The following is a 25,277-nucleotide window of genomic DNA, read 5'->3' as shown; positions in this document are numbered from 1 at the left end:
GACAATCTAGAATCAAATGTATGCTACACAAGGTTCCATCTTACTTTGCAGTGTAGATTTGGATCCACAAAGTAACTTCTAGCTCACATCCATTCAGGTATTAATGGTCCCAGACTCATACAACTATGACTGTTTATAATAGTCAAATGAGCTAACAAGGAGCCCTGGTGGTGCAATGGTTAAGTGCTCACCTGCTAACTGAAAGGTTGATGGTTTGAACCCACCCAGCAGCTCTGCAGGAGGAAGTCCTGGCTATCTGCTTCCATAAGGATTACAGCCTGGAAAACTCTATGGGGCAGTTCTACTGTGTCACATGGGAGTCGCTATGAACTGAAATCAACTCAGTGGCACCCAGCAACAACAACGAGCTAGCACCACTTGAACTGGATACCTTTATGGATTGCTTCCAAATGTATACTCAGATTCTTTGTGAAATGCCCAAATAAGTTGTATATATGATATGCAAATCACTTAGGTGTTTGTCAGTGAGACTGTAAATTTAGTGTAGAGAAACAGTCACTCTCGTCTCACCAAACATGTGGAAAGTGGAGAAAGATGCCTGATTTAGATGTTGGTCTTGGGAAATTCATAATCATCTCTCATTAGTTGAAAATACTGGGATTATTAATATATTTAAATTTTTTCTTACTCCATTGTTGAATGTTGTGGGCCAGAAGTCTAATTTGTGTCTATACCAAGAAAATTGTATTGTTGCTAAGACTTTGCTGAAAAACATACAAGTCCTGCCTAAAAAATGATTTTGATTTTCTAAATTCTTTCAATTAATAAACATTTTCATCATCTACACTGAAACCAGCAATATAGATTAATATAATAATATATTAACCTGAATGCACATATCATAAAAGGAGAAATAAAAATGATTACTAAACAGGGAACACAACAGAGGGTCCCTGATGTAGCAGTAGAAGGATGGGGTGCAGAACTAAAATTCTAGTAAGAAGACCAGACTTAATGGTCTGACTGAGACTGGAGGTGCCCTGGAAAGCATGGCCCCTGGACTCTCTATCAGCCCAGAACTAAAACAATTTCCGAGGCCAACTCTCCAGACAGGGATTGGACTGTAGTGTGGGACATAAAGTGATACCCATGAAGAGTGTGCCTCTTAGTCAAGTGGATACAAGAGACCAACGAGGCAGCTTCTGTCCAGAGGTGAGATGGGAAGGCAGAGGGAGTTAGGAGCTGATTGAATGGTCATGGGGAATCAGGGATGAAAAGGAGGAGTGTGCTGTCACAGAATGGGGTGAGCAATTAGGGTCTCATAACAAAGTATGTAAAAAAAATTTTGTATGGGAGACTAACTTGAAATGTAAGCTTCATTTAATTACAACAATAAAAGAAAAAAGTGATTACTAAAAATGAAAATATATTCAACCTTGTTGAGAAATAAATAGAGAAATATTGGTTCCAGTTTTTCCCACCATCCCGCCAAATTGGCAAGGTTTTATACAATTACAATATCCAGTGTTGGCATTCTCAGCCACTGCTTAAGGGAAGGTAGATTAGTGCAGCTTTTCTAGAAGGCAGTTTGGCAATACAGAACAAGAGTTTGAAAGCGTTCAAAACCTTTGACCTAATAAATCTACTTCTAAGAACTTGTATTAAGAAAATAATGTGTGTTGCACACAGACATTAACATACAAGGATGTTTATCATGGAAACTTTTTTTAATAGAAAAGGAAACATTCTAATATCCAAAAATAGGGGATTGATTAATGAATTATGACAAAACTGTGTGTTTGTTTAGAATCAAGGCACTAGGCTTCAAGTTTGGGGCAAATATTTAATGGCAGAAAATGTTCATGATATGTTAATTTTAGAAAGGAGGATACAAAATGTATATACTATATGCTGTTAATTTTGTAATAAAACCTTTATACATTTAATGCATAGAAAAAAGACAGAAAGGAGATTACTGGAATGATACAAATGTTTATCTTTTTTTTTTTTAATCATGTTTTATTGTATTTTTTGTGAAAGTTTACACAGCAAATTAGGTTCCCATTTAACAATTACTACACATATTGTTTGGAGCCCTGGTAGCACAGTGGTTAAGAGCTCCACTGCTAACCATAAGGTTGGCAGTTCAAATCCACCAGCTGCTCCTTTGAAACCCTATGGGGCAGTTCTACTCTACCTGTAGGGTCGCTATGAGTTGGAATCGTCTGGACGGCAGCGAGTTTGGGTACACTTATTGTTTAGTGACATTGGTTACATTTTTCACAATGTGTCAGTATTTTCGTTTATTCTGTTCTGGATGTTCTGTTTCCGGTAATCTAGTTTCCCTGTCCCCTTACCCTTTCAACTTTGCTTTAGAGTAATTACTGGCCTTTTGATCTCATATAGATGATTTTTTTAAAGGTGCGCAGTACTCACAGTTGATATTCTTTATTTTATGAGCCAATCTGTTATTTAATTAAAAGGTGACCTGAGGGGATAGTTTCAGTTCAAGTTTCCAAGAATATCTCAGAGCGATAGGGTCGAGGAGTCGTGGACGATGTAAATCCTGCCGGTATGAGTCAGTGATAAAATTGTCTTAATTTTATTTCTTGAAAATTTGCAAAACATGAGGTAAAATATGAAGGCACCTAGCAATGACTGCACATATATTTTATTCTGGTCTCCATATTCTTAGCCATTTTATTATTTTTTATGAAACTTTTCAAAACATGGTACAATGCATTCTTCCTTACTGCAAAAGCAGTACTTACAGCCCAAATAAATAAAGCCAAGGGATTTTTTTTTTTTATCTCAGGAAAATTACCACTACAATACATTCTTCATTACTGCCAAAGCCGTCAGTACTGACAGGCCAAATAAATAAAACTGAAGTCATTTGAATCTCAGGAAAATTATCATTACTATGTATTCTTTGTTATGACAAAATCAGTACTAACAGCTAAGAAGCAGAAACAGCTGCCCTGCAACACTGCAGAACTGCTCACAGTGGTGCATTCCACCTGCTACATGTGGAAGCAATGATTGGGCCCTGAGATTGAATGCAGGGTAAGAATTACTCATACCCATTGCCGTCAAAGTCAATTCCGACTCGTAGTGACCCTAAAGGACAGAGTAGAACTGCCCCATAGGGTTTCCAAGGAGCATCTGGTGGATTCAAACTGCTAACCTTCTGGTTAGCAGCCGTAGTTCTTAACCACTGTGCTGCCAGGGTTAGGAGTTCCAATCTCTTGAAAAGTACCACTACAATGCATTATTCCTTATTGGAAAGGCATTATTTACTGTTCAGAAGCCAGAAAAGTAGGGAGCCAATAATACCTGGAAACAATGAATGGCATAAACGAGAAAATGGCCATTTTGACTGAATGAAGACTGGCAATAGCTTATTCTCACTGTAAGTACATTCTCACGAGTACATAGTAACTGGGAAACATAGTGAGGAAGCATATCTCACAGAAATAAAGGCAAACCTGTCAAAAGTTTAGAAAATTCCCACATCCAGGAGGGTATCACCTAAGACAATGCTGAATCTACACAAACATGAGGCTCCCACTCAGGATTTTTGAGTTTCACCTGTTTCAGAAGGCTCCTAACTTGAGGCTAAATGCATTAAAATCGGGCTACTCCCTTTCTAAAGAACTCTAGAGGCATAAAAATTGGGTGGGATACTGTACGTCCCACAGGTCTTGAAGGGGATACCTAGAATAGCCAAATATACAGAGATCAGAATTTGATAGTGGTTACCAGCGGTGGGAGAGAGGGAGAAAGGGGAAACCATTGTTTAGGAAGCATTGAACTTCTGTTTACGGTGGGCAAAATTTGGCAACAGATATTGGTGATAGTTGCACAACATGATGTAATTGATGTCACTGAATTGTACATTTGAAAAATGTTGAGTTGGCAAGTGCTGTTTTGTCTATATTTTTACAACAATGAAAAAAAAGATGAAAATTCCTTTCTCAGAAATGTTATTTGCAAACATTTTCTCCAGTTTGTGGCTTTTCTTTTCATTTTCTTAATATTGTCAAAAAGCAGAAGTTTTTAAGTTTGATGAGGTCCTATTTGTCAGTATTTCTTTTATAGATTATGCTTTTGTTGTCATATCTAATAACTCTCTTCCTAACCCAAGGTCACAAAGATATTCTTCTATTACATTTTCTTATAGAAGTTTTAAAGTTTTAGGTTCTACATTTAAGTCTATAATGCATTTTGAGTTAATTTTTGTATATGGTGTGAAATATGGATCAAGGTTTATTTATGTTATTTTGTTTTTTGCATGACTGTGCAATTTTTCCAGCATCATTTGCTGAAAAGACTATCCTTTGTCCATTGAATTGTATTTTTACCTTTGTTGAAAATCAGTTGACCACGTACATGTGAGTCTTTCTAGACTCTATCTTGTTTCATTGATCTATTTGTCTAACTATTTGCCAACACCAGACTGTCTTGAATACTGTAGTTGCACATTAAGTCTTGAAATCATGTGGTGTACGTCCTCTAACATTTTTTCTTTTTCAATATTGATTTGGCTATTCTGTTTCATTTGCCTTTCCAAGTAATAGTTTAAATTACCATGTCAATGTTTATAAAATATCTTGCTGGTTATTGGGATTGGGACTACACTGAATCTATAGATAAGTTTGGGGAGAATTGACATCTTAATATTGTGTCTTCCAATCCATGAACAAGATATGTCTCTCCATTTTTTAGGCTTTCTTTGATTTCCTTCATCATCGTATTGTAGTTTTCAGAGTGGAGATCTTGCACATATTTTGTTAGATTTATACCTAATTATTTGCATGTTTTTTTGAGCTATCGCAAATGGTACTTTTATAAAATTTCAATTTCTAATTGTTCATTATAGAATATGGAAATGTAGTTGGTTTTTGTATATTGACCTTGTGTCCTGCAATCTTGCTAAATTTGCTTACTGTTTATAATAACTTTTTAAATAGATTCTTTGGGATTTTCTTTGTAGACAATCATACCATCTGTATATAGAAACAGTTTTACTTCCTGCTTTCTAATATGTATACTTTTTATTTCTTTTTCTTGCCAGAACTCACTGGCTAGGATCTCCAATACAATGTTTAATAAGAATGGTGGAACAGATATCCTTGCATAATTCCCAGTCTTACGGGAAAAGCATTAAATCTTTGGGCCTTAAGTATGATATTTAGCTATAGGGATTTTTGTAGATGCTCTTTATAAAGTTGAGTAACTCCCCTCCTACTTTGCTTTTTCTGCATCTATTGAAATGATATGTTTGACATGATGAATTACATTGATTTTCAAATACTGAACCAGCCTTGTTTTCCCAGGATAAACCTCACTTACTCATGACATATTATCCTTTTTATATATTCTTGGATTTTATTTGCTAAAATTTTGTTGATAATTTTTACATCTATTTTCATGAGAGATATTGGTCTGTAGTTTACTTGCAATAGTTTTATCTGGTTTTGATATCAGTGTAATGCTTGCCTCAAAGATTCATTTGGGAAGCATTCTGCCTTCTTCAGTTTTCTGGAAGGCTTTGATAGAATTCACCTGTGAAGCTATCTGACCCTGGAGTTTTCTTTGTGAGAAGGTTTTTAACAACAAATTAAATTTCTTTTAAAAGATATAGGAAATTCAGGTTATCTATTTCTACTTGAGTGAGCTTTGGTAATTTGTATCTTTCAAAGAATCCATGCATTTCGTCTAAGTTGTTGAATTTATTGGCATAAAGTTGTTTACAATATTCCCTCTTTATCCTGTAGGATCTGCCATGGAGTCTCCTTTTTGTCCCTGATATTGATATTTTGAGTCTTCTCACTTTTTGTCTTTGTCAGTGTTGCTAAAAGTTTATCAGCTTTTGCAGATCTTTTCAAATAACCGGTTTTTGGTCTCATTGATTTTTGCTATTGATTTTCTGTCTTCAATTTCATTGATTTCTCTTCTTTATTATTTCAGTCCTTCTGTTTGCTTTTCATTTATTTTACTCTACATTATCTAGTTTCTTAAAATGTTGATTTGAGACTTTTCCCCCTTTCTGATATAGGTATTTAGTGCTATAAATTTCCCTCTAAGTACTGTGTTAGCTGGATGCCACTCATTTTGATATATTTTCATTTTCATTTAGTACAAAATACTTATTAATTTACCTTTTGATTTCTTCTTCAACTCATGGGCTATTTATATGTTACCAGAATTTTAAAAGTGGTTATATTCTGGTGCTGGAATTATGTGCAGTGTTTCATTCCTCTGTATACTTTTATGTTCTTATTGTGTTCTTGCTGTGTGTTTGTGTATATTTTCCAGTTTTCTGCATTTAATATGTATTACCTTTCTAATTAGAAAAAATAATTAGTATAAAATAACACTTTATATTTTGTAGCACTTTATAATGTACAAAGAACTTCAATTAATCCTCCAACATCTGCTAGAGGAACGTATAATCTATATTTCGCAGATATTAAAAACTGGCTGATAGAAGTTAAGTGACTTGCTCAGTGCCACACAGCTAGAGCTAGTTAAGATTCAAACCCAGGTTTTCTGTCTCTCAGTTTACTATTCTGAAGAAGTTGTAAATAAAGGTTTGAACGTTAAACTGCAGTGTATCTGTGGGCAGTGGGAAAAAGTCATAGACGGTCTTTCAACCAATAAGTGACATGAGGCACTTATCTTAGAGTAGTTTTAATTTGAATCTCTGATTATTAGCGAGGTTGAGTATCTTTTCATATGTTTATTGCCTGTTTCCATTTCTTCCCTGAATTGCCTCTTAATGTCCTTAGATCATTTCTCCATTGAATTACTTGGTTCTGTACTTATCAATTTTAATGATTAAAAATGTTCCAGATACTAATACTGTGTTTATTATTTGTTAGAACTATCATCTCCCAGTTTCTTGCTTATCTGTCTTTTCTTTTTTCTTTTCTTTTGATCCTCAGGGAAATTTGTACTAGAGAATGGGGAAGATTAATGTGTTTGCTGCCTGAGGAGTTTTGGTTATTTTGGCCTTGTATGATGGGAAGCAGGAGATAAAAGAGAATGAGATTAGAAGAAAAACCACTTGATTTGGAAATTCAATTTACCAGTCATTTGCCAATTGCTAACATTTATTGTCCACAGTGTGCTAGGTAGGCCATGTGATGGATAGAGAGTAAAGAATAAATGTTGCCCATTTTTGATGACCTTGTAACCTGATGGAGAAATAAGACGTGTAAAATAAGACAAGTAACATATGTGCTCAAGTAACTATGATACAAGAGAAGTTGTGGCTCCAAAATTTCTCTTGTAGCAAAGGGGAGGGAGAAAGTACTTTTGGGATAATTGAGGGTTGTCTATATAAGAAGAAGTCTGTAAGTTGAATGGAAGCAGAGACTGTGTGTATTTTTGCTCATCATTTTATCCCCAGCACTTAGCATAGTGCCCAGCAAAGAGTAGATGCTCAAATATTTGTTTCATAATTGACTCATGTTAGCATGTGTGGGAAAAGCCATTTATAGGGATCTACCACAATGTATTTTAGTCCATCACCCTTACACTACCACCAAGCAGCTGTGAGAATGTTCTCATACATCAGTATTTCAGACGTTAGCTTTTGTTTCTCAAAGAAAGGGAAAACAAGGTTTTTCAGGAGGATATATGATATTCTCCTTTACCTTATCATTATTGCAGAGCAGTAGTTAAGAGTTTGGGCTTCACTGTCAGACAAACCAGGCTTTGGCTCCCACCTCAGCTACTAATTGGTTACATGACCCTTGATTTTCCTCATCTATAAGATGGGAATAATTGTAGTACCTTATTGGGTCATTGTAAGGGTTCAATGATCATAGCATGTAAAATCCTGAGCCCATAGTAGGGGTTCTGTAAATGTTCCCTATGCCTCTTTCCCTGATGTGTACTAAAACAGATGTAACCTGTGATTGCCTTTGAATTTTGTGACTTGGTGCATTTTCTAACAAGCATATTTTCCATCTCCTTCTCCACAGATTCAGAGACATATTGTATGTTTCAAGACAAGAAATACAGAGTGGGTGAGAGATGGCATCCTTACCTGGAACCTTATGGGTTGGTTTACTGTGTGAACTGCATCTGCTCAGAGGTACAGTCCCTCAAGGCGTGTGATTTCCCAGTTTGCTCCTTAGCATGCAGAGGGGCCTTCTCAGTACTCAGATGGCCAGGGAGTTCAGGTGATAAAAGCCTAAAAGAAATTAGGTAGCAGATTGCAAGAAAAAATAAATATCTCTGGCATTTTTCTTCTGTTGCCTTTTGGCTTGATTTTCATGGAATCACTGGGTATTTTGCTATGGACAGACACTTTGATCTTTTTTTAAAAAAAACATTGCCATTGAGTTGATTCTGACTGATAGCAACTAATGATATAGGACATGGTGGGATAAGGTAGAATATTTTGATAGTGGGAGTGGAGAAAAGCTTAGTATAATTCCTCAGTTGTAAAACAAAATAGTTTTTGAAAACCATTTCCAAGTATGACGTCTAGAGAAGATACTGAAACAGAGTATAAATTGGTTCATTGGGAGAGTGTATTTTATGTTGTCTCAACCAATAACCATTGGCCATTGCTCCTGTCCAATCATTCAAAGAGCCGTTACAACCGACAAAGCAGGTAGTTCCATCTTCTTTCCATGGTCTTGACTCAGGACCACAGTTGTGGTCCATCATTCTGAACAAGCCTCTGCCATCTTGCACTAGGCAAAATGTCTGTACTACTGACATTTTGGGCTGGATAATTCTTGGTTGTAGGGGGCTGTTCTGTGCATTGTAAGATGTTTGCTGGGATTCCTGGTCTCTGCCCACTAGACAACAGCATCGCTTCCTCTCCCCAGTTGTAACAACAAAAAGGACTCCAGACATGGCCAAAGTTGCCTGGGGTGCAAAATCATCCCTGGTTGAGAAACACTGAAGTGGGCCAATTGGGAAGGGAAGCTGTATGGATTGAACTGTATCCCTCGCAAATATTACTGGAGTCTTGGTGGTGTAGTGGTTAAGAGCTCGGCTGCTCACCAAAAGGTCGGCAGTTCAAAACCACCAGCTGCTCCTTGGAAATCCTGTGGGGCAGTTCTGCTCTGTCCTATAGGGTTGCTGTGAGTCGAAACCGACTCGACGGCACCTAACAACAACAACAACAAATATTATTGTAAATACTAATCCTTATACCTGTAGATAAGGAGCCTTGGTGGCACAGTCGTTAAAGTGCTCCGCTGCTAACTGAAAGGTTGGCAGTTCGAACCCACTAGCCACTCCATGGGAGAAAGATGTGGCAGTCTGCTTCCATAAAGATTACAGCTTTGGAAACCCTATGGGGCAGTTCTACTCTGTCCTATAGGGTCGCTATGAGTCAGAATCGACTCAATGGCAGTGGGTGGGTTTATACCTGTGGATGTAATCCCATTTAGGAATAAGGTTTCTTGTTATGTTAATGAGGCCATGTCAGTGTAGTATGTGTTTTAAGCCAATCACTTTTGAGATATAAAAAGAACAGATTAGGCACAGAAGGAAGCAAGCACAGATGGAGGAACATAGATGCCACACCACACGAAGACTGACAAGGAACCAAGGAATAGAAGCTGAATAGACAAGGACCTTCCCCTAGAGCCAACAGAGACAGAAGGACTTCTCCTAGAGCCAGTGTCCTGAATTTGGTACTTCTAGCCTCCTAAACGATGAGAAAATAAATTTCACTACATTAAAGCCACCCACTTGTGTCTTAGCTTGAGACCCTGTAGAAGACTTGTAACTCTTCCCTAGTGCTCAGGTAGAGCAGGAGCAATCACTTGCAAGCCTGATCCTTTTGCTATTTGTACAGAAAATTGGGCTGCCAGAATTTTGAGCATGTGGAAACCTAACCTTTCAGGCAACATAAAGTGATGTTAAGAGGTTGTGGGGTTCTAGAGTGAAGACAGGCCAAATTTTCAATCCTGGCTCTACCACATATGAGCCATGCTATGTTGGATAAGTTACAGAGCCTCTCTTAGCTCCTCTACCTTCTTCTTATTTAAAATCAGATAATAATATTACCTATTTCATAGAAACCATTTAACTCACATGAAACAGTGCTTGGCTCATGGTAAACAATAAATGTTAACTGCTGCTATTGTCATCATCATCATCATCATCTTCATTGTGGTTATTATTATTTTTATTAATCTATTAACTCTAGAACAGAATTCAGTGTAAAGCATTAAGGAGGGTTCAGCTTGGATCTCATCAGGAAGGGTGTGATTTTGGATGTGCCTCAGTGATCTTACTTTAAGATGATACCACCTGATTCTGAGGAGTGTGATATATAAAGAAAGAGGTTCTGTGCTGTTTCCAAATGCATCACTGCAAAAATCTATTCTAGAAAGTATATGAGAAAGCAAAAAGTTTGTAGTAAGGCGATTCAGATTTGGATAAAAGAAGCCTATCTCTTTAAATGGCTAAGGCATATATTAAATGGAGCATCTGGGGACTGATTAACCTCCTGGTAGGGCATGATTGTTTTAGATTCTTGTCCCAACACATTGGAGATGGACAGCTAACCCTTGGGGGCTGAGGCTTTGATGTCTGCAGGACAGTGAAAATGATAATAGGATCCCAATGCCAGCATTTCAAGCAGTAGGCGTCTTCTCTTTCTCCATCCTCTTCCCTACCTTCTTCTCCCACAACAGCCTGAAAAATACAAGTAGCCCTTACTTCAAATGAATTATGGATGGAAAATGTAAATGAAAAATTGATTTCTAAAGTCTTCCTTTGTTCTAGCAATGGCTGTGAGCTGTTAAAGCTAGGGATCTTGTAATTGCAAATCAGTCTAGGACCCAGTCACTCCACCCAGGCATACTAGCTAACCAGTCCAATTCCAAACTCTAGCTTGTTCTCAGAAAAACTGTGACTAAAAGGGAAATGAGGAGAAGAGTTGCTCAGCCTACTGGACCAAGGCACAGTTATATAGAATCCAGTATCCATGTGCTAGGGAATGCCTCCTTGTTCAGGGTTGGGTAGGAGCTCAAGGGACCCATCACTCATTATCTCTTCCCTTCCATGGCATTGGGAGGGTGATTATGAAATCAGACTAGGTTCTTCGAAAAGACTTGCAGCTAATGCTGGGGAATGGTAGAAATGCCTCAGAGCCAGGCCAATATGAACCTCCCACAATTAGTGGGAGGCTTTGAAAACTGGAGCAGTAGTGATCCCAACCTTAGTAGAATATGCCAGTAAGCTATCATCCAACCCAGCAGAGGTGCTAGTGATGAGAAAAGGAAATAAAATGCTGATTTCATTCAGCTTCTTGGGAATGCCTTATTCACTGCCTGGGTGAGTCCCTACATGACTATTACCCAAACTAGCATAATCAGAGTGACTTTTGAAAGACATTTATTTTTTCTGTTTGCCTTTCTTTCAGAACGGGAATGTGCTTTGCAGCCGAATCAGATGTCCAAGCCTTCATTGCCTCTCTCCTGTGCATATTCCGCATCTGTGCTGTCCTCGCTGCACAGGTAAACCAAATTGCCTCTTTCTTTCTCAGCTGTGGTTCTCCTACCTCCCTCATCACCCACCCCATCTCCCTAATACCCCAGAAGGGAAACTTCCAGACAGAAATAACAATAGGACACTTTTAGGCAGCCCAAATTGGCCCCTAAATACTGTTTATAGCCCAGGCAGGGCCCATTCTAGGCTCTAGTAAGTTATTGGGTAAACCCAGTAACAGATTTTCACTGGGCTTTTAATCATTTGAAGGTGAATGTCAGTTGGGGGAAGGGAATTGTAGTTCAGAAATTTTCTGCCATAAACAGCCTCTCTTCCTACCATGGGCAGTGGGCACCAGGGAAGCTGTAGCATGGCAGCATGTGCCCTATACAATTAATGCTGGAATTGCATCTGAGCATAGCTTCTAAATGATGAGGGGCCATTCATAATTCAAAGGAACTGAAACAGTAAGGTTTATGACAGTATAAAGCTGCCTGCCTGCTGTATAGCCACCTCCTCTAGACTGTACAGTTATTATGTACACATTGTTAAGAGCAACTCTAAGGGGGAGCCAGGCAGAGACTTTTTCACAAGGCTGTTATGACGTCTACTTTCAAGGTTTGTGCCTGGGGTGTTTGTCTGAGGCAAGGGCTCTCTCAATGACACTTTGTTAACCTGTGACTGGGGCCTGTACCAAAGGTCTGTAAGTATGGAATAACTCAAAAGATGCCTGTGAGTCCGACAGCAGTTATAGGAAAAGCTAACTGATAGTCTTGGGCTCTAGAAAGTAAAAGCCTTGTAGTCCAGTAAGTGAATTTTTTTCCCTCTAAGATGGGGGTTCTTGACTTGGGGTGTGTGTTGGTGGGCTTTAGGGGTCAGTGAGCCCTTTAAAATCATTTGCAGTTTTTGGTGTAAATATGTATACAGGCAGATTCCTATAGAGGATCCATAGCTTTATTGGTATTTCTAAAGGGGTGTATATAACTCCAAAAAGGTGAAGAATCACAAGTCTAGGACACAGATGGTGCTTTTCTAAGCCGTGAGGAACCTCCAGGACTTAGAAGAGGGGAACCAAAAGCGCTAGGAAAAAATGATAGGAATGAGGCTAGGAAGTTCAGTGAAAACTCGGTTAACTGAAATGTTTCAGGAATGAATTTTTTGTTTAATGAAGAAACCTCCAAATCCTTTTTGTCACCATCTTTATAATGGTTTAATAAATTTTCCTGCATCAGCAGATATACTTTAGTGAACATAGAGGTCTCTTTCCCAGATGGCAAAAGATCATGTCATATCACAAGTTTATCATTCTGAGTATTGGTGATGATAGTATATGCGTAAAGAGATTGACTGGGCATATGACCAACCTAAAAGTTACATTTTGGAATGACTCCTAAGTGAGTCTTACAATTTTTGTATGTATTTATTTCCTTCTTCTACTTAAATTGGATTACAAGAGTGTGTTATGGGAAGGGGCTTGGTAAATAGAACTAAATTTTCTGATAAAGAGGTTACTCTGGAGAGCTTATTTTGTTTGTTTTTAAACCTGCCTGGTACGTTGTCAAAAAGTCTTGTAAAAGCTTTCTTTTCCAGAATTCCCTAAAAGTGATTTAATGTCATAGAAACTTGTGTAAACTAAAACATAGAGATTGTTCTTCCCTGGGAAGGAGGTTAAGGCATGACCCAAAAAAAGAGGATACAGTGAAAGAGCACAGAGTGAAGTATGGATATCTCTTACCCTAGTGGCCTAACAGGAAGCAAGTTTTGGGGAAAAGGAAAAGTATAAGCTAGAAGTTATTTTGAGAGGCAAAAAAAAAGTTAAAATAACTGAGATCATAAATCCCAGAAAAGATGATTGAAAGAAATAAACACCAGTGTCTTTAAGACTTGAAAAGTTCATTGTATGGAGTATAGAAACCAGCTATTCATTTTCTTTTCCTTCTTGTTCTTGCAACTCACTTCTTTGTGAGTTCATTTTTCTTCTTGTTAACTGTAAGCTTTGACACCTCTTTCTGCGGATAGTAGTACTAAAGTTTCCTTATATGCAAAAATGTCTTTATTTTGCCCTCATTCTTTAATGATAGTTTGGCTAGGTATAAAATTTTAGGTCTGTGTTTATTTTCCCTCAGCACTTTAAAGATACTATTTCATGGTTTGTTGACTTCTTTAGTTTGCTGATAAGAAGTCTGCTGTTTGATTGTACTTCTTTTGTATGTAATATGTTTTCTAGCTTTTAAGATTTTCTTTTTTTCTTTGATGCGCTTTAGTTTCACAATGAAGTGTATAGATGTACAATTTATTTATTTTTTCTTTTTTTCTTATTATGGTGAAAATGTACACACCAAAACATCTGCCAACACAGTTTTCACATTTACAGCTCAATGACATTGCTTACATTTTTCATGTTGCGCCACCATTATCACTATCCTCATCTAAAACATTCTACCACCATTAACATAAACCCAGTGCCCCCTAAACAAAAACTCTCCCTGCCCCCCCAAAAACTTCTAGTATCCATTTATAATCTTTGTTTTCTATATATTTTATTATTTCATATAAGTGAGATCATACATTATTTGTCCTTTTGTGACTGACTTATTTTGGTCAGCATGTTTTCAAGATTCATCCATGTTGTGGCATGCATCAGAACTTCATTTCTCTTTACAGCAGCGTAATATTCCATTGTATGTATATACCACATTTTGCTTATCCATTCCTCTTTTGATGGACATTTCAGTTGTTTCCATCTTTTGGCTATTGTGAGAAGTGCCACAATGAACATTTGTGTACAGGTTTCTGTTTGTGTTCTTGCCTTCACTTCTGGTTATATACCTAGGATTGGGATTGCTGGGTCATGCGGTAATTCTCTGTTCAACTTTTTGGTGCAGTTTATTTTTATTTAGCCTGCTTGGTGCATGGTGTTTTCTACCTAAGGACTCAAATCTCATCTCAATTTGTAATCATTATTTTGTGAAGAATACCTCTCTCATTCTTTTTTCTCATTCTCAAAGTTGTATTTGGCTTATGTTACTGCATCTCATTTAATTTATTTCCCATATCTCTTGATGGCACCTTTATTTTCTTCATCTTGGTATAATCTCCATAATGATATATTGCTTCAATTCTGTCCTCCAATTCATGAATTATTTCTCCGGCTTTTTCATGCCATCTGACTTTTTAGTCTGTCTGTTGGATTTTGTTTGTTGTTTTATTTTCAATGAATATATTTCCCCCTCAGTTTTCTAATAGATTCTTTTTGTATCTACCTGTTACTGTTTCATAAACTTCTGCTTTTGTTTCTTGGGACCCTGTTCTCTTTATTTCTTTTAAGTGTTTTAATGTTTATTAAAAGTTCTTTACAGATTGTTTATTTATATATATTTTTCAGGTGTGAATTTTCACTTTTGTTGGGTTTCTTGACAGCTTTTCTTAGTTCTGAATTTCCTTTTGCTTTCTGAAATTTTTGTCTGAGAGCACATCATCTATGGGGTTTTCTCTTACATGAGACCATTCTTGTGGGGTGTTGTTTCAGGCCTTATAGTTTACTCTGCTCTAAAACAGGTCATATATTAGTGTCTCAGCTTGGCCACTCTCATGCCTGGATGGTCTATTTCTACCTCTGTTTTCTTGTGTAGTGCACGTCCCAGATATTGATCTTGGACCAGGACCTCACCTTCAGCTATCTACCTTGGGCAAATAGTGAGTTTTAGATAACAACTGTAGGTGGACTAAGCTATGTCCTCTCCTGTTTGCAGATGAGGAGTATGACCCTAATCACCACCTTCACACAGGAAGTCACTTGCAGGATGTAGCTCCTGCTCAGCTGTCTAGCTAGCCCCAACTCTCTGTATACAGCTCTAGCTGCCAAGGGACCATAAGGCTGTATCCCCCATTTATTGCTATACTTTCTATGTTTTATTCCACAAAGTGTTTCCTTTTGTTTCTGAGCATGATTTTGCAGTTTTAAAGTGTTAACGTTTTTTAGTTTTCACATTTTATCTATCACTCTTCTTTGTTTGGACCAGGGAGATTTTTCATGGGTTCTCTCTGCCATATTGAGCCAAAATGCAAACAGATATTCTTTCTTCCTATTGAAGATAAAACAAAAGAAGAATGGAGTTTGATAAAAGGAAGAACTTTGAGATGTAGTGGTTGTTAAATCCTAAAATAAATGACTAAGGAAAATTGTAGTCCCCCTACTGGATATATCTGGAAATAAAAAGGTACGCACGCATCTGAGACAGCGTTGCCACAGTCTTTCTTTGAAACGGCAATGGATGTGATGACTCCTCTGTATTCCTTTCACCCCAGTGGTTATTAGGCATGCGGAAACTCATGCCTTCAGGGCCACAAAAATGTTTGCTCAAAGGAAGGGGATCTGATGTTCTGTCTTAAGCCAATAGAAGGCACTGTGATGAAAATGTCCTCACTTAAAAATAGAATATTTAAAGCCAAGGTTACGAACAAGCTCTATATCAAAAAGAGAGAGCAAAGAAGCATCCCAAATTAGTGGTTTTACATAAATAGCAGTATCGACTTAGATGAGAGTTCATCTGCATAGTGATGGACTTCAGTGGAAAGGTCCTACTTGCCATGCTTAGAGCTCATCTTGCATTAGAGGAGACACCATCTCTCCCTTATTGTTTCTGTGTTTCCCATGGTTCTTGCCTTTGAAACCTCCTACTCCTGAAATTTCCAAGATGCCCACCTGCATTTGAGGCTGTCTCCTACAACTCTTGGCTAAAGTATGGAAATCAGAGTGTGTAGATTGTTTTTCCAGAATTACCAGAGAGAAATCTATACTTATTCCCATGAATAAAAAATGAAAAGTTTTTCATCAGCACTTCTCCAAGTCTCCATGGAAGAGGTAAAGTCTTGGTCACATATGACAGGGATCTACTGAGCCCAAGGAGACTGGTGCTACATGGAGTCTGGAACATTCTTCTGCACAGGAGTCATGACGGTCTTTAAATCCATCCCATCCTCTAAACAGGACTCTATATAGTCCTGACAATTATATATTTATAGGAATGAAATTCCATATCTTCTCTTTTGTGGGAGTGGAATGGTAAAGGAGGGATAAAGAATGTAATTTACTTCATTTTGTTCTTTATATATGATTTTATCAACCAAAGAAGGTTTTTGTAGTGATTAGGAGCCCAGATCATGGTATTATCTAAGAGGTTTTCTTGGTGATAATTCCATTAAGAATTGCTAAAAAGAATTAATAAATTTGGGTTCCTTTGGAGATATTCGAGTATTACTGGGTCATTAAAGAGCTGTTAAAAAATTTCCAAATGTCTGATTTTATCTCGTTCCTAAAAACCACAGTGTTCCCTTTCTGCTAGGTGTGAAGAAGTTTAGCTCTTTGGTGTGGTTTTAGTGGGGACAGTGACAGTGTAGTTCTTCCAAGAGAGTCATCCTTCACCCTACTGTCTTAAATTCAAGGTAGGTTAACGAAATTACCTTTTCAGTATGCACTGTATAGTCCGTGTTCCTGTAAGGAGAAGGCTGGAAGCCCTATGTCATTTCCCTCTCAACAATTCTTGGGTTGTGAGCTAGCTAGTGATTATAGGCATTTCTGCTATACTGCAATATGTGCATTCCTGAAAATCTTCACATTCTACACAACTGTACAGTGAAAAATAACAGGACTTAAGGAAAAAATAGGATTGGGGAAAACCACTCAAAACCCATGCAACTTTGTAACCAGAGTACTAAAAATCCAACTATACTAATAAAATACTAACATAGCTTAAAAAGATAGCTTAAATTTTTAATAAATACAAAGATATTACAGTAAATATAGACTCTACCTTTTAAAATAGTGACATTAACTTGAAGGAAGGGGGTATAGGGAAGGGTTGAGGCTGCTGAATTATAGAGATGAGAAAAATGCACAGACATCAGGGAGAATCATGTAATAAGCACTTATAGGACAGAGCATGTGGCCAAACTGAGCCAAGAAGAAGGTGGGGTGAATGAGAGTAGTATACAGTACTGTATTACTCAGTGGCTTGCTGATTTCAGTTATGTTACTGTGCTTTGCATTCAGCTGCTGTTACTTGGTGGTGCAAAATATTGATTTGCTTGGAAAATCATGTATGAGCCAATGCAATTTCCATTTTATACCAACATCTCCTTTATTTACCACTTGTATATGAAAAAATTTGTATTACACAACCTCATACTGTAGCAGAAAGACTGTATAAGATGAGATGGGTACATGGCATTTGGACTTTGACAGTTTAGAGTGAGGGTTGCAAGTCACTCAACCACTCTGAATCTGTTTTTTGGTCTGTAAACACTAACCTAGCTTTACACTGTGTCCTTTTTTCCTTCTATCCCATAGATTTATATAAAAGCAGTTCTATGTTTATGACTATTTCTGTGTCTGTGACTGCCAGTGTTACAGTAATCAAGTAGAGAGTACTTTTTTGCTCCTCCAGTTTTTTTTAGGGTAAAAATTCAAGGTTTTTTTTGTGGTAAAGTACACATAACATAAAATTCACCATTTTAAAGTGTACAGATTAGTAGCATTAAGTACATCCACAGGAGCCCTTGGGTGATGCAAATGGTAAAGTGCTGGACTACTAACTGAAAAGTTGTTGGTTCAGACCCACCCAGAGGTGCCTCAGAAGTAAGGCCTGGAAATCTGCTTCTAAAAGGTCACAGCCTTGAAAACCTCGTAGACCACCTGTGAATACATGATCTTCGACAAAGGGTCAAAGTCCATTAAATGGGATAGAGATAGTCTCTTCAATAAATAGTCCTGGCAAAACTGGATATCCATTTGCAGAAAAATGAAACAGGATCCATACCTCACACCATACACAAAAACTAAATCAAAATGGATCAAAGACCTAAATGTAAAACCTAAAACTATAAAGATCATGAAAGAAAACATAGGGATAATGCTAGGGGCCCTAATTTATGACATAAATAAAATATCAAGCATAACTAAAGATGCATAAACTCCAGAAGATAAAGTAGATAACTGAGACCTCCTAAAAATTAAATACTTAGGCCCATCAGAAGACTTTTCTAAGAGAGTAAAAAGAGAACCTACAGACTGGGAAAAAAATCTTTGGCAACGATATATCTGATAAAGGTTTAATCTCTAAAATATATAGAAAACTTCAACAACTCAACAATAAAAAGCCGAGTAACACAATCACAAAATGGGCAAAGGACATGAACAGACATTTCACCAAAGAGAGCATTCAGGCAGCAAACAAATACATGAAAAGATGCTCATGATCATTAGCCATTAGAGATATGCAAATTAAAACCATGATGAGATAACCATCTGACCCCTGAAACAATGGTATTGATCAAAAATTCAGAAAACAATAAATGCTGGTGAGGTTGTGGGGGAGTTTGGAATTCTCATACACTGCTAGTGGGAATGTAAAATGGTACAATCATAGAAAATGATACGGTGCTTCGTTAAAAAGCTAGAAATAGAAATACCATATGATCCAGCAATCCCACTCCTAGGAATATATCCTAGATAAATAAGAGCCATCACACAAATAGACATATGCACACCCATGTTCACGGCAACATTGTTCACAATAGCAAAAAGATGGAAACAACCTAGATGCCCACCTACAGATGAATGGATAAACAAACTATGGTACATACACACAATGGAGTATTATGCAACGATAAAGAACAATGATGAATCTGTGAAGTATCCCGTAACATGGATGAAACTGGAGGACATTATGCTGAGTGAAATAAGTCAATCACAAAAGGACAAATATTGTATGAGACCTCTATTGTAAAAACCCATGAAAAAGTTTACACACAAAAAGTAACAATCTTTGTTGGTTACGAGGGATGGGAGGGGTGGGGGGGAAATACTAAATAGACAATAGATAAGTGGTATCTTTGGTGAAGGGTGAGACAGTGCACAATACAGGGGAAACCAGCACAATTTGTACAAGGAAAGGTCATGGAAGCTCCATAGACACATCCAAACTCACTGAGGAACCAAATTAGTAGGCTAAGGGCTGTGGGGACCATGGTCTCGGGGAACATCTAGCTCAAATGGCATAACACAGTTTGTAAAGACAATGGTCTACATTCTACCTTGGTGAGTAGTGTCTGGGGTCTTAAAAGCCTGTGAGCAGCCATCTAAGATACTCCACTGGTCTCACCCCTTCGGGAGCAAGGGGGAATGAAGGAAACAAAATACAAGGAAAAGATTAGTCCGAAGGACTAATGGACCACAACTACCACGGCCTCCACCAGACTGAGTTCAGTACAACTAGCAAAAAGATGGAAACAACCTAAGTGCCCATCAAGAGATGAATGACTAGGAGGCAGGGCCAAGATGGCGGAATACTCAGACGCTTCCTGTCATCCTTTTTACAACAAAGACCTGAAAAAACAAGTGAGTCAAATATATGTGACAGTCTGGGAATGCTAATCATCAAAGACAAAGCTGAAGAATCGGATTGAGTGGCAGGTGGAAGGAGAGACAAATCCAAAAGCAGTGAAAATGGGGAAATACAGATCACGGATTCACTAGCGCCCTGCTAGCTGAGTGCACAATGCACATGGGCTGAGGCAAGCAGCAACATTTCAAGCCGGGGCCCACAAAATATGGTGCAGCCAAGCAGCAGTGAATCTGTACGCATCTCCAGAATCAAACAGGAGCAACACTAGACCTGCAAAAGTAAAGTGCACTGAACCTACCACACATGCTGGCAAAATAACCCCTCCCCCCAGAAATCTTCACAGCAAAGAAGCACTTCTTTCCCCTCACCTACCCCCCACCCCTCTCTGACACCAATCCCACAGCACTCAACAACACCATGCCCCCCAAGCCAGGAACTCAGGGCCAGTCAGGAGGCCCCACCCCTTTACCCAGCCACTGGTGTATGGGGTCCATGGCCTTGCAGCGCCTCTCACCCCCACCCAGTCCCTTGTGGGCTGATTCAATACCGCACACACTCAATAGCGTAGAACAGCAGGGCATATACATGAAGTCCATTTTTACCTGCAGCAATCAAGGGGAAGCTGCGGATTTGTGACATTTGACACCACCCTGCCCCCTAGGAAGAGGACTTACCCACCCACACTGGGGGACTGAGGGCCAGCAGTACCACCCACTGCATCTAGCCACCCATGACAGGGATTTGAGAACTAGTGGTGCCTCCCAATCCCTCCAGCCAATGGCACTGGGCACCTAAGTACTAGCTGCACTACCACCCCCACTAAATGCTAGAGGATAGGGACATGCCCTCCAACCAGGCACTTGGGGGCATCCATCAGCCCCTGCCTTGCCCCACACATCACCCCCCACTGCAACCAGAGAATTGTGCCTGCTCTGAACACCCCTACACAGACTTGCACACCTAAGACTTTAGGGGAGAGACTGCACCACACACTCAGTGACCAACAACGCAGACATCTGTGCCCTGAATAACCGCATCCCCAAAGAACACTAAAAAGACTCCTGAGCTCATACACCTAGTAGCTGCTCTGACTACCTTGAGACAGGACATGAGAGCTTCAACAATGCCAACAGCCAAAGTAGCTCACACACCCAGCCTCCTTGGGCATATCAAAACAAAACAAAATACAAGATGCAGTAAACAAAAATACAATAAATAAATATAATAACATCGAAACCTCAGAGACAACAGTCAATATCAAATCACATAAAGAAGCAGAACAAGATGGTTCCAGCAAGTGACCAAAATAAAGAACCAGAAAACTGTCCAGAAGAAGATAAGGCAATGGAACTACCTGAGAAAGAATTCAAAAGACTAATATACAGAGCTCTCCAAGAGATCAGGAAGAAGATCATGCAAAACTCAGACCCAGCCAAGGAACACACAGACAAAGCAATAGAAGAATTCAGGAAAACAATACAAGAACAAAATAACAGAATAAACAAGTTTCTAGGTAACATACAAAGACAGCAACTAGAAATCCAAAAGTTTAACCATCAAATTTGAGAATTAGACAACTCAATAGAAAGCCATAGGAACAGAATTGAGACAATGGAAGTCAGAATTAGCGAGATTGAAGATAAATCCCTAGACACCAATTTATTTGAGGAAAAATCAGAAAAAAGTATGAAAAAAAATGAAGAAACCCTAAGAATTGTGTGGAATTCTATCAAGAGGAATAACCTACGAGTGATTGCAGTACCAGAACAAGGGGGAATAAAGAAAATAGAGAGAATTGTTGAAGATTTGTGGGTAGAAAACTTCCCTGATATCGTGAAAGATGACAAGATATCTACCCAAGATGCTCATCAAACCCCACATAAGGTAGATCCCAAAAGAAAGTCACCAAGACATAATCAAATTTGCCAAAACCAAAGATAAAGAGAGAATTTGGAGAGTGTCTAGGGATAAACGAAAAGTCACCTACAAAGGAGAGTCAATAAGAATAAGCTCGGACTACTCAGCAGAAACCATGCAGGCAAGAAGGCAATGGGGTGACATATATAAAGCCTTGAAGGAAAAAAAGTGCCAGCCAAGAATTATATATCCAGAAAAATTGTTTCTCAAATATGATGGCAAAATTAGGTCATTTACAGGTAAACAGAAATTAAGGGAATTTGTAAAAACCAAACCAAAATTACAAGAAATAATAAAAGGAGTCTTCCGGTAACCAACAACGTCAGATGACAATCCAAGACTAGGACACAGGACACATCAACCAGTTATCAACCCAGATAGGGAATTCACAAAAACAAATCAAAGCTAAAAGACTGAAAATAGGGAACCAGAGATGTAAATATGTAAACAATGACAACGTCAAAAAAAAAAAAAAGGGGAATAAACAGTAGTCATAGAACCTCCATACAGAGAGGAAGTTATGGTAATATCAAGAAATGAAAGACTGGTTTAAATTTAGGAAAGTAAAGGTAAATTTCAAGGTAATCACAAAGGAAGCCAATAAACCTACCCATCAAAATAAAAAAGAAGAAAAGCATAAAGACTCAGCAAACACAAAACCAGCAATGATGAAAGAGATGAAAGGAAAATACATAAAGAAAAATGACTCAGCCCAGAAAATTAAGAGGAACAAAGAAACTGTCAACACCACATACAAGAAAAAAATACATCAGAATGACAGCAGTAAACTCATACCTACCAATAATTACGCTGAATGTAAATGGCCTAAATGCTCCAGTAAAGAGACAGAGAGTTGAAGAATGGATACAAAAACCAACGATCCATCTATATGCTGTCTACAAGAGACACACTTTAGACACAAAGATGTAAATAAACTAAAACTCAAAGGATGGAAAAAATATATCAAACAACAACCAATAAAGACCAGGAGTGGCAATATTAATCTCCGATAAAACAGACTTTAAAGCAAAATCCACCACAAAGGATAAAGAAGGACACTATATAATGATTAAAGGGTCAATACACCAGGATGACAGAACCATAATAAATATATATGTACCCAATGACAGGGCTCCAAAATACCTAAAACAAACTCTAACAGCATTGAAAAGAGACATAGACAGTTCCACAATAACAGTAGGAGACTTCAACACACCACTTTTGGTGAAAGACAGAACATCCAGAAAGAAACTCAATAAAGACATGGAAGATCTAAATGCCACAATCAGCCAACTTGATCTCATGGACATATACAGAACACTCTACCCAACAGCAGCCAAGTATACTTTGTTTTCCAACACACATGGAATAGTCTCCAGAATAGACCACATTCTAGGCCACAAAGCAAGCCTTAACAAAATCCAAAACATCGAGATAATACAAAGCATCTTCTTAGATCATAATACCATAAAAGTAGAAATTAATAACAAACAGCAAGGAAAAAAAAATGAGGTACATGGAAACTGAACAACACCTTGCTTAAAAACTACTGGCTTATAGAAGAAATCAAGGATGGAATAAAGAAATTCATAGAAGCAAATGAGAATGAAAACACATCTTACCAATATCTTTGGGACACAACAAAAGCAGTGCTTAGAGGTGAATTTATAGCAATAAATACACACATCCAAAAAGAAGAAAGGGCCAATATCAAAACATTAACCCTATAATTCGAACAAATACAGAGCAGCAAAAGAAGCCCTCAGGCACTAGAAGAAAGGAAATAACAGAGATGAGAGCAGAAATAAATGAAATAGACAATAGATAAACAATAGAAAGAATCAACAAAATCAAAATTTTTTTCCTTGAAAAGATCAACAAAATCAACAAACCTTTGGCCAAACTGTCAAAAGAAGAACAGGAGAGGAAGCAAATAACACAAATAAGAAATGAGATGGGTGATATCACAACAGACTCAACTAAAAAAAGATCATAACAGAATACTATGAAAAATTGTACTCTAACAAATTTGAAAACAGAGGAAATGGGCAAATTTCTAGAAACACTCTACTACTTAAACTAACACAAACCAAGGTAGAAAAACTAAACCAACTCATAACAAAAGAAGAGATTGAAAAGGTAATTAAAAAACTCCCCCATCAAAAAAAAAAAAAAAGTCAGAAGAATTCTACCAAACTTTCAGGAAAGAGCTAACACCAATACTACTAAAGCTATTTCAGAGCATAAAAAAGGAAGGAATACTCCAGAACTCATTCTGTGAAGCCAGCATAACCCTGATACTAAAACCAGGCAAAGACACCACAGGAAAAGAATACTACAGACCAATATCCCTCATGAACGTAGATGCAAAAATCCTCAACAAAATTCTAGCCAGTGGAATTCAACAGCATATTGAAAAAATAAGACATCATGACCAACGGGTATTCATACCAGGTGTTCAGGGATGGTTCAACATTAGAAAATCAATCATCATAATCCACCACATAAATAAAACAAAAGAAAAGAGCCACATGATCTTACCAATTGACGAAGAAAAGGCATTTGACAAAGTCCAACACCCATTTCTGATAAAAACTCTCAGCAAAATAGGAATAGAAGGGAAATTCCTCGACATGATAAAGGGCATTTACACAAAGCCAACATCCAACATCATTCTAAATGGAGAGAGTCTGAAAGCATTACGCTTGAGAACGGGAACCAGACAAGGATGCCCTTTATCACCACTGTTGTTCAATATTGTGCTGGAGGTCCTAGCTAGAGCAATAAGGCAAGAAAAAGAAATAAAGGCCATCTAAACTGGTAACAGAGAAGTCAAAGTATCCCTATTTGCCGATGATATGATCTTATACACAGAAAACCCCAAAGAATCCACAAGAAAACTACTGGAACTAATAGAAGATTTCAGCAAATTAGGAGGATACAAGATAAACATACAAAAATCAGGAGAATTCCTTTACACCAACAAAGAGAACATCGAAAAGGAAATCACCAAATCAATACCATTTACAATAGCCCCCAAGAAGATAAAGTACTTAGGAATAAATCTAACTAGGGACGTAAAAGACCTGTACAAAGAAAACTACAAAACACTACTACAGGAAACCAAAAGAGACCTACATAAGTGGAAGAACATACCATGCTTATGGATAGGAAGACTCAACATTGTGAAAATGTCAGTTCTACCCAGTGGGGTCTACAAATACAATGCAGTCCCAATCCAGATTCCAACAGCATTTTTTAACAAGATGGAGAAACAAATCACAAACTTTATATGGAAAGGGAAGAGGCCCCAGATAAGTAAAGTATTGCTGAAGAAGAACGGAGTGGGAGGCCTCACACTACCTGATTTTAGAACCTATTATACAGCCATGGTAGTCAAAACAGCCTGGTACTGGTACAACAACAGACATATACACCAATGGAACAGAATTGAGGACCCAGACGTGAATCCATCCATCTATGAGCAGTTAGTATTTGACAAAGGCCCAAAGTCCATTAAAT

At 37.9% G+C, this 25,277-nt stretch overlaps 1 protein-coding gene across 1 annotated transcript in view; it reads left to right on the top strand.

Annotated features, from left to right (window-relative positions):
• The window catches only part of CHRDL1 (chordin like 1), a 156,624-nt gene that overhangs the window by 10,280 nt on the left and 121,067 nt on the right, over positions 1-25,277 (top strand). The window contains exons 2-3 of the mRNA XM_012556516.1: positions 7,956-8,068; positions 11,369-11,462. Of these exons, the coding sequence (XP_012411970.1) occupies positions 7,956-8,068; positions 11,369-11,462 (207 nt within the window). The remainder of the gene's footprint in view (positions 1-7,955; positions 8,069-11,368; positions 11,463-25,277) is intronic.

Source organism: Trichechus manatus, unplaced genomic scaffold, assembly GCF_000243295.1.
Source record: "Trichechus manatus latirostris isolate Lorelei unplaced genomic scaffold, TriManLat1.0 scaffold00068, whole genome shotgun sequence".
Lineage (NCBI taxonomy): Eukaryota > Metazoa > Chordata > Mammalia > Sirenia > Trichechidae > Trichechus > Trichechus manatus.
This window is presented reverse-complemented; position numbering and strand designations above follow the sequence as displayed.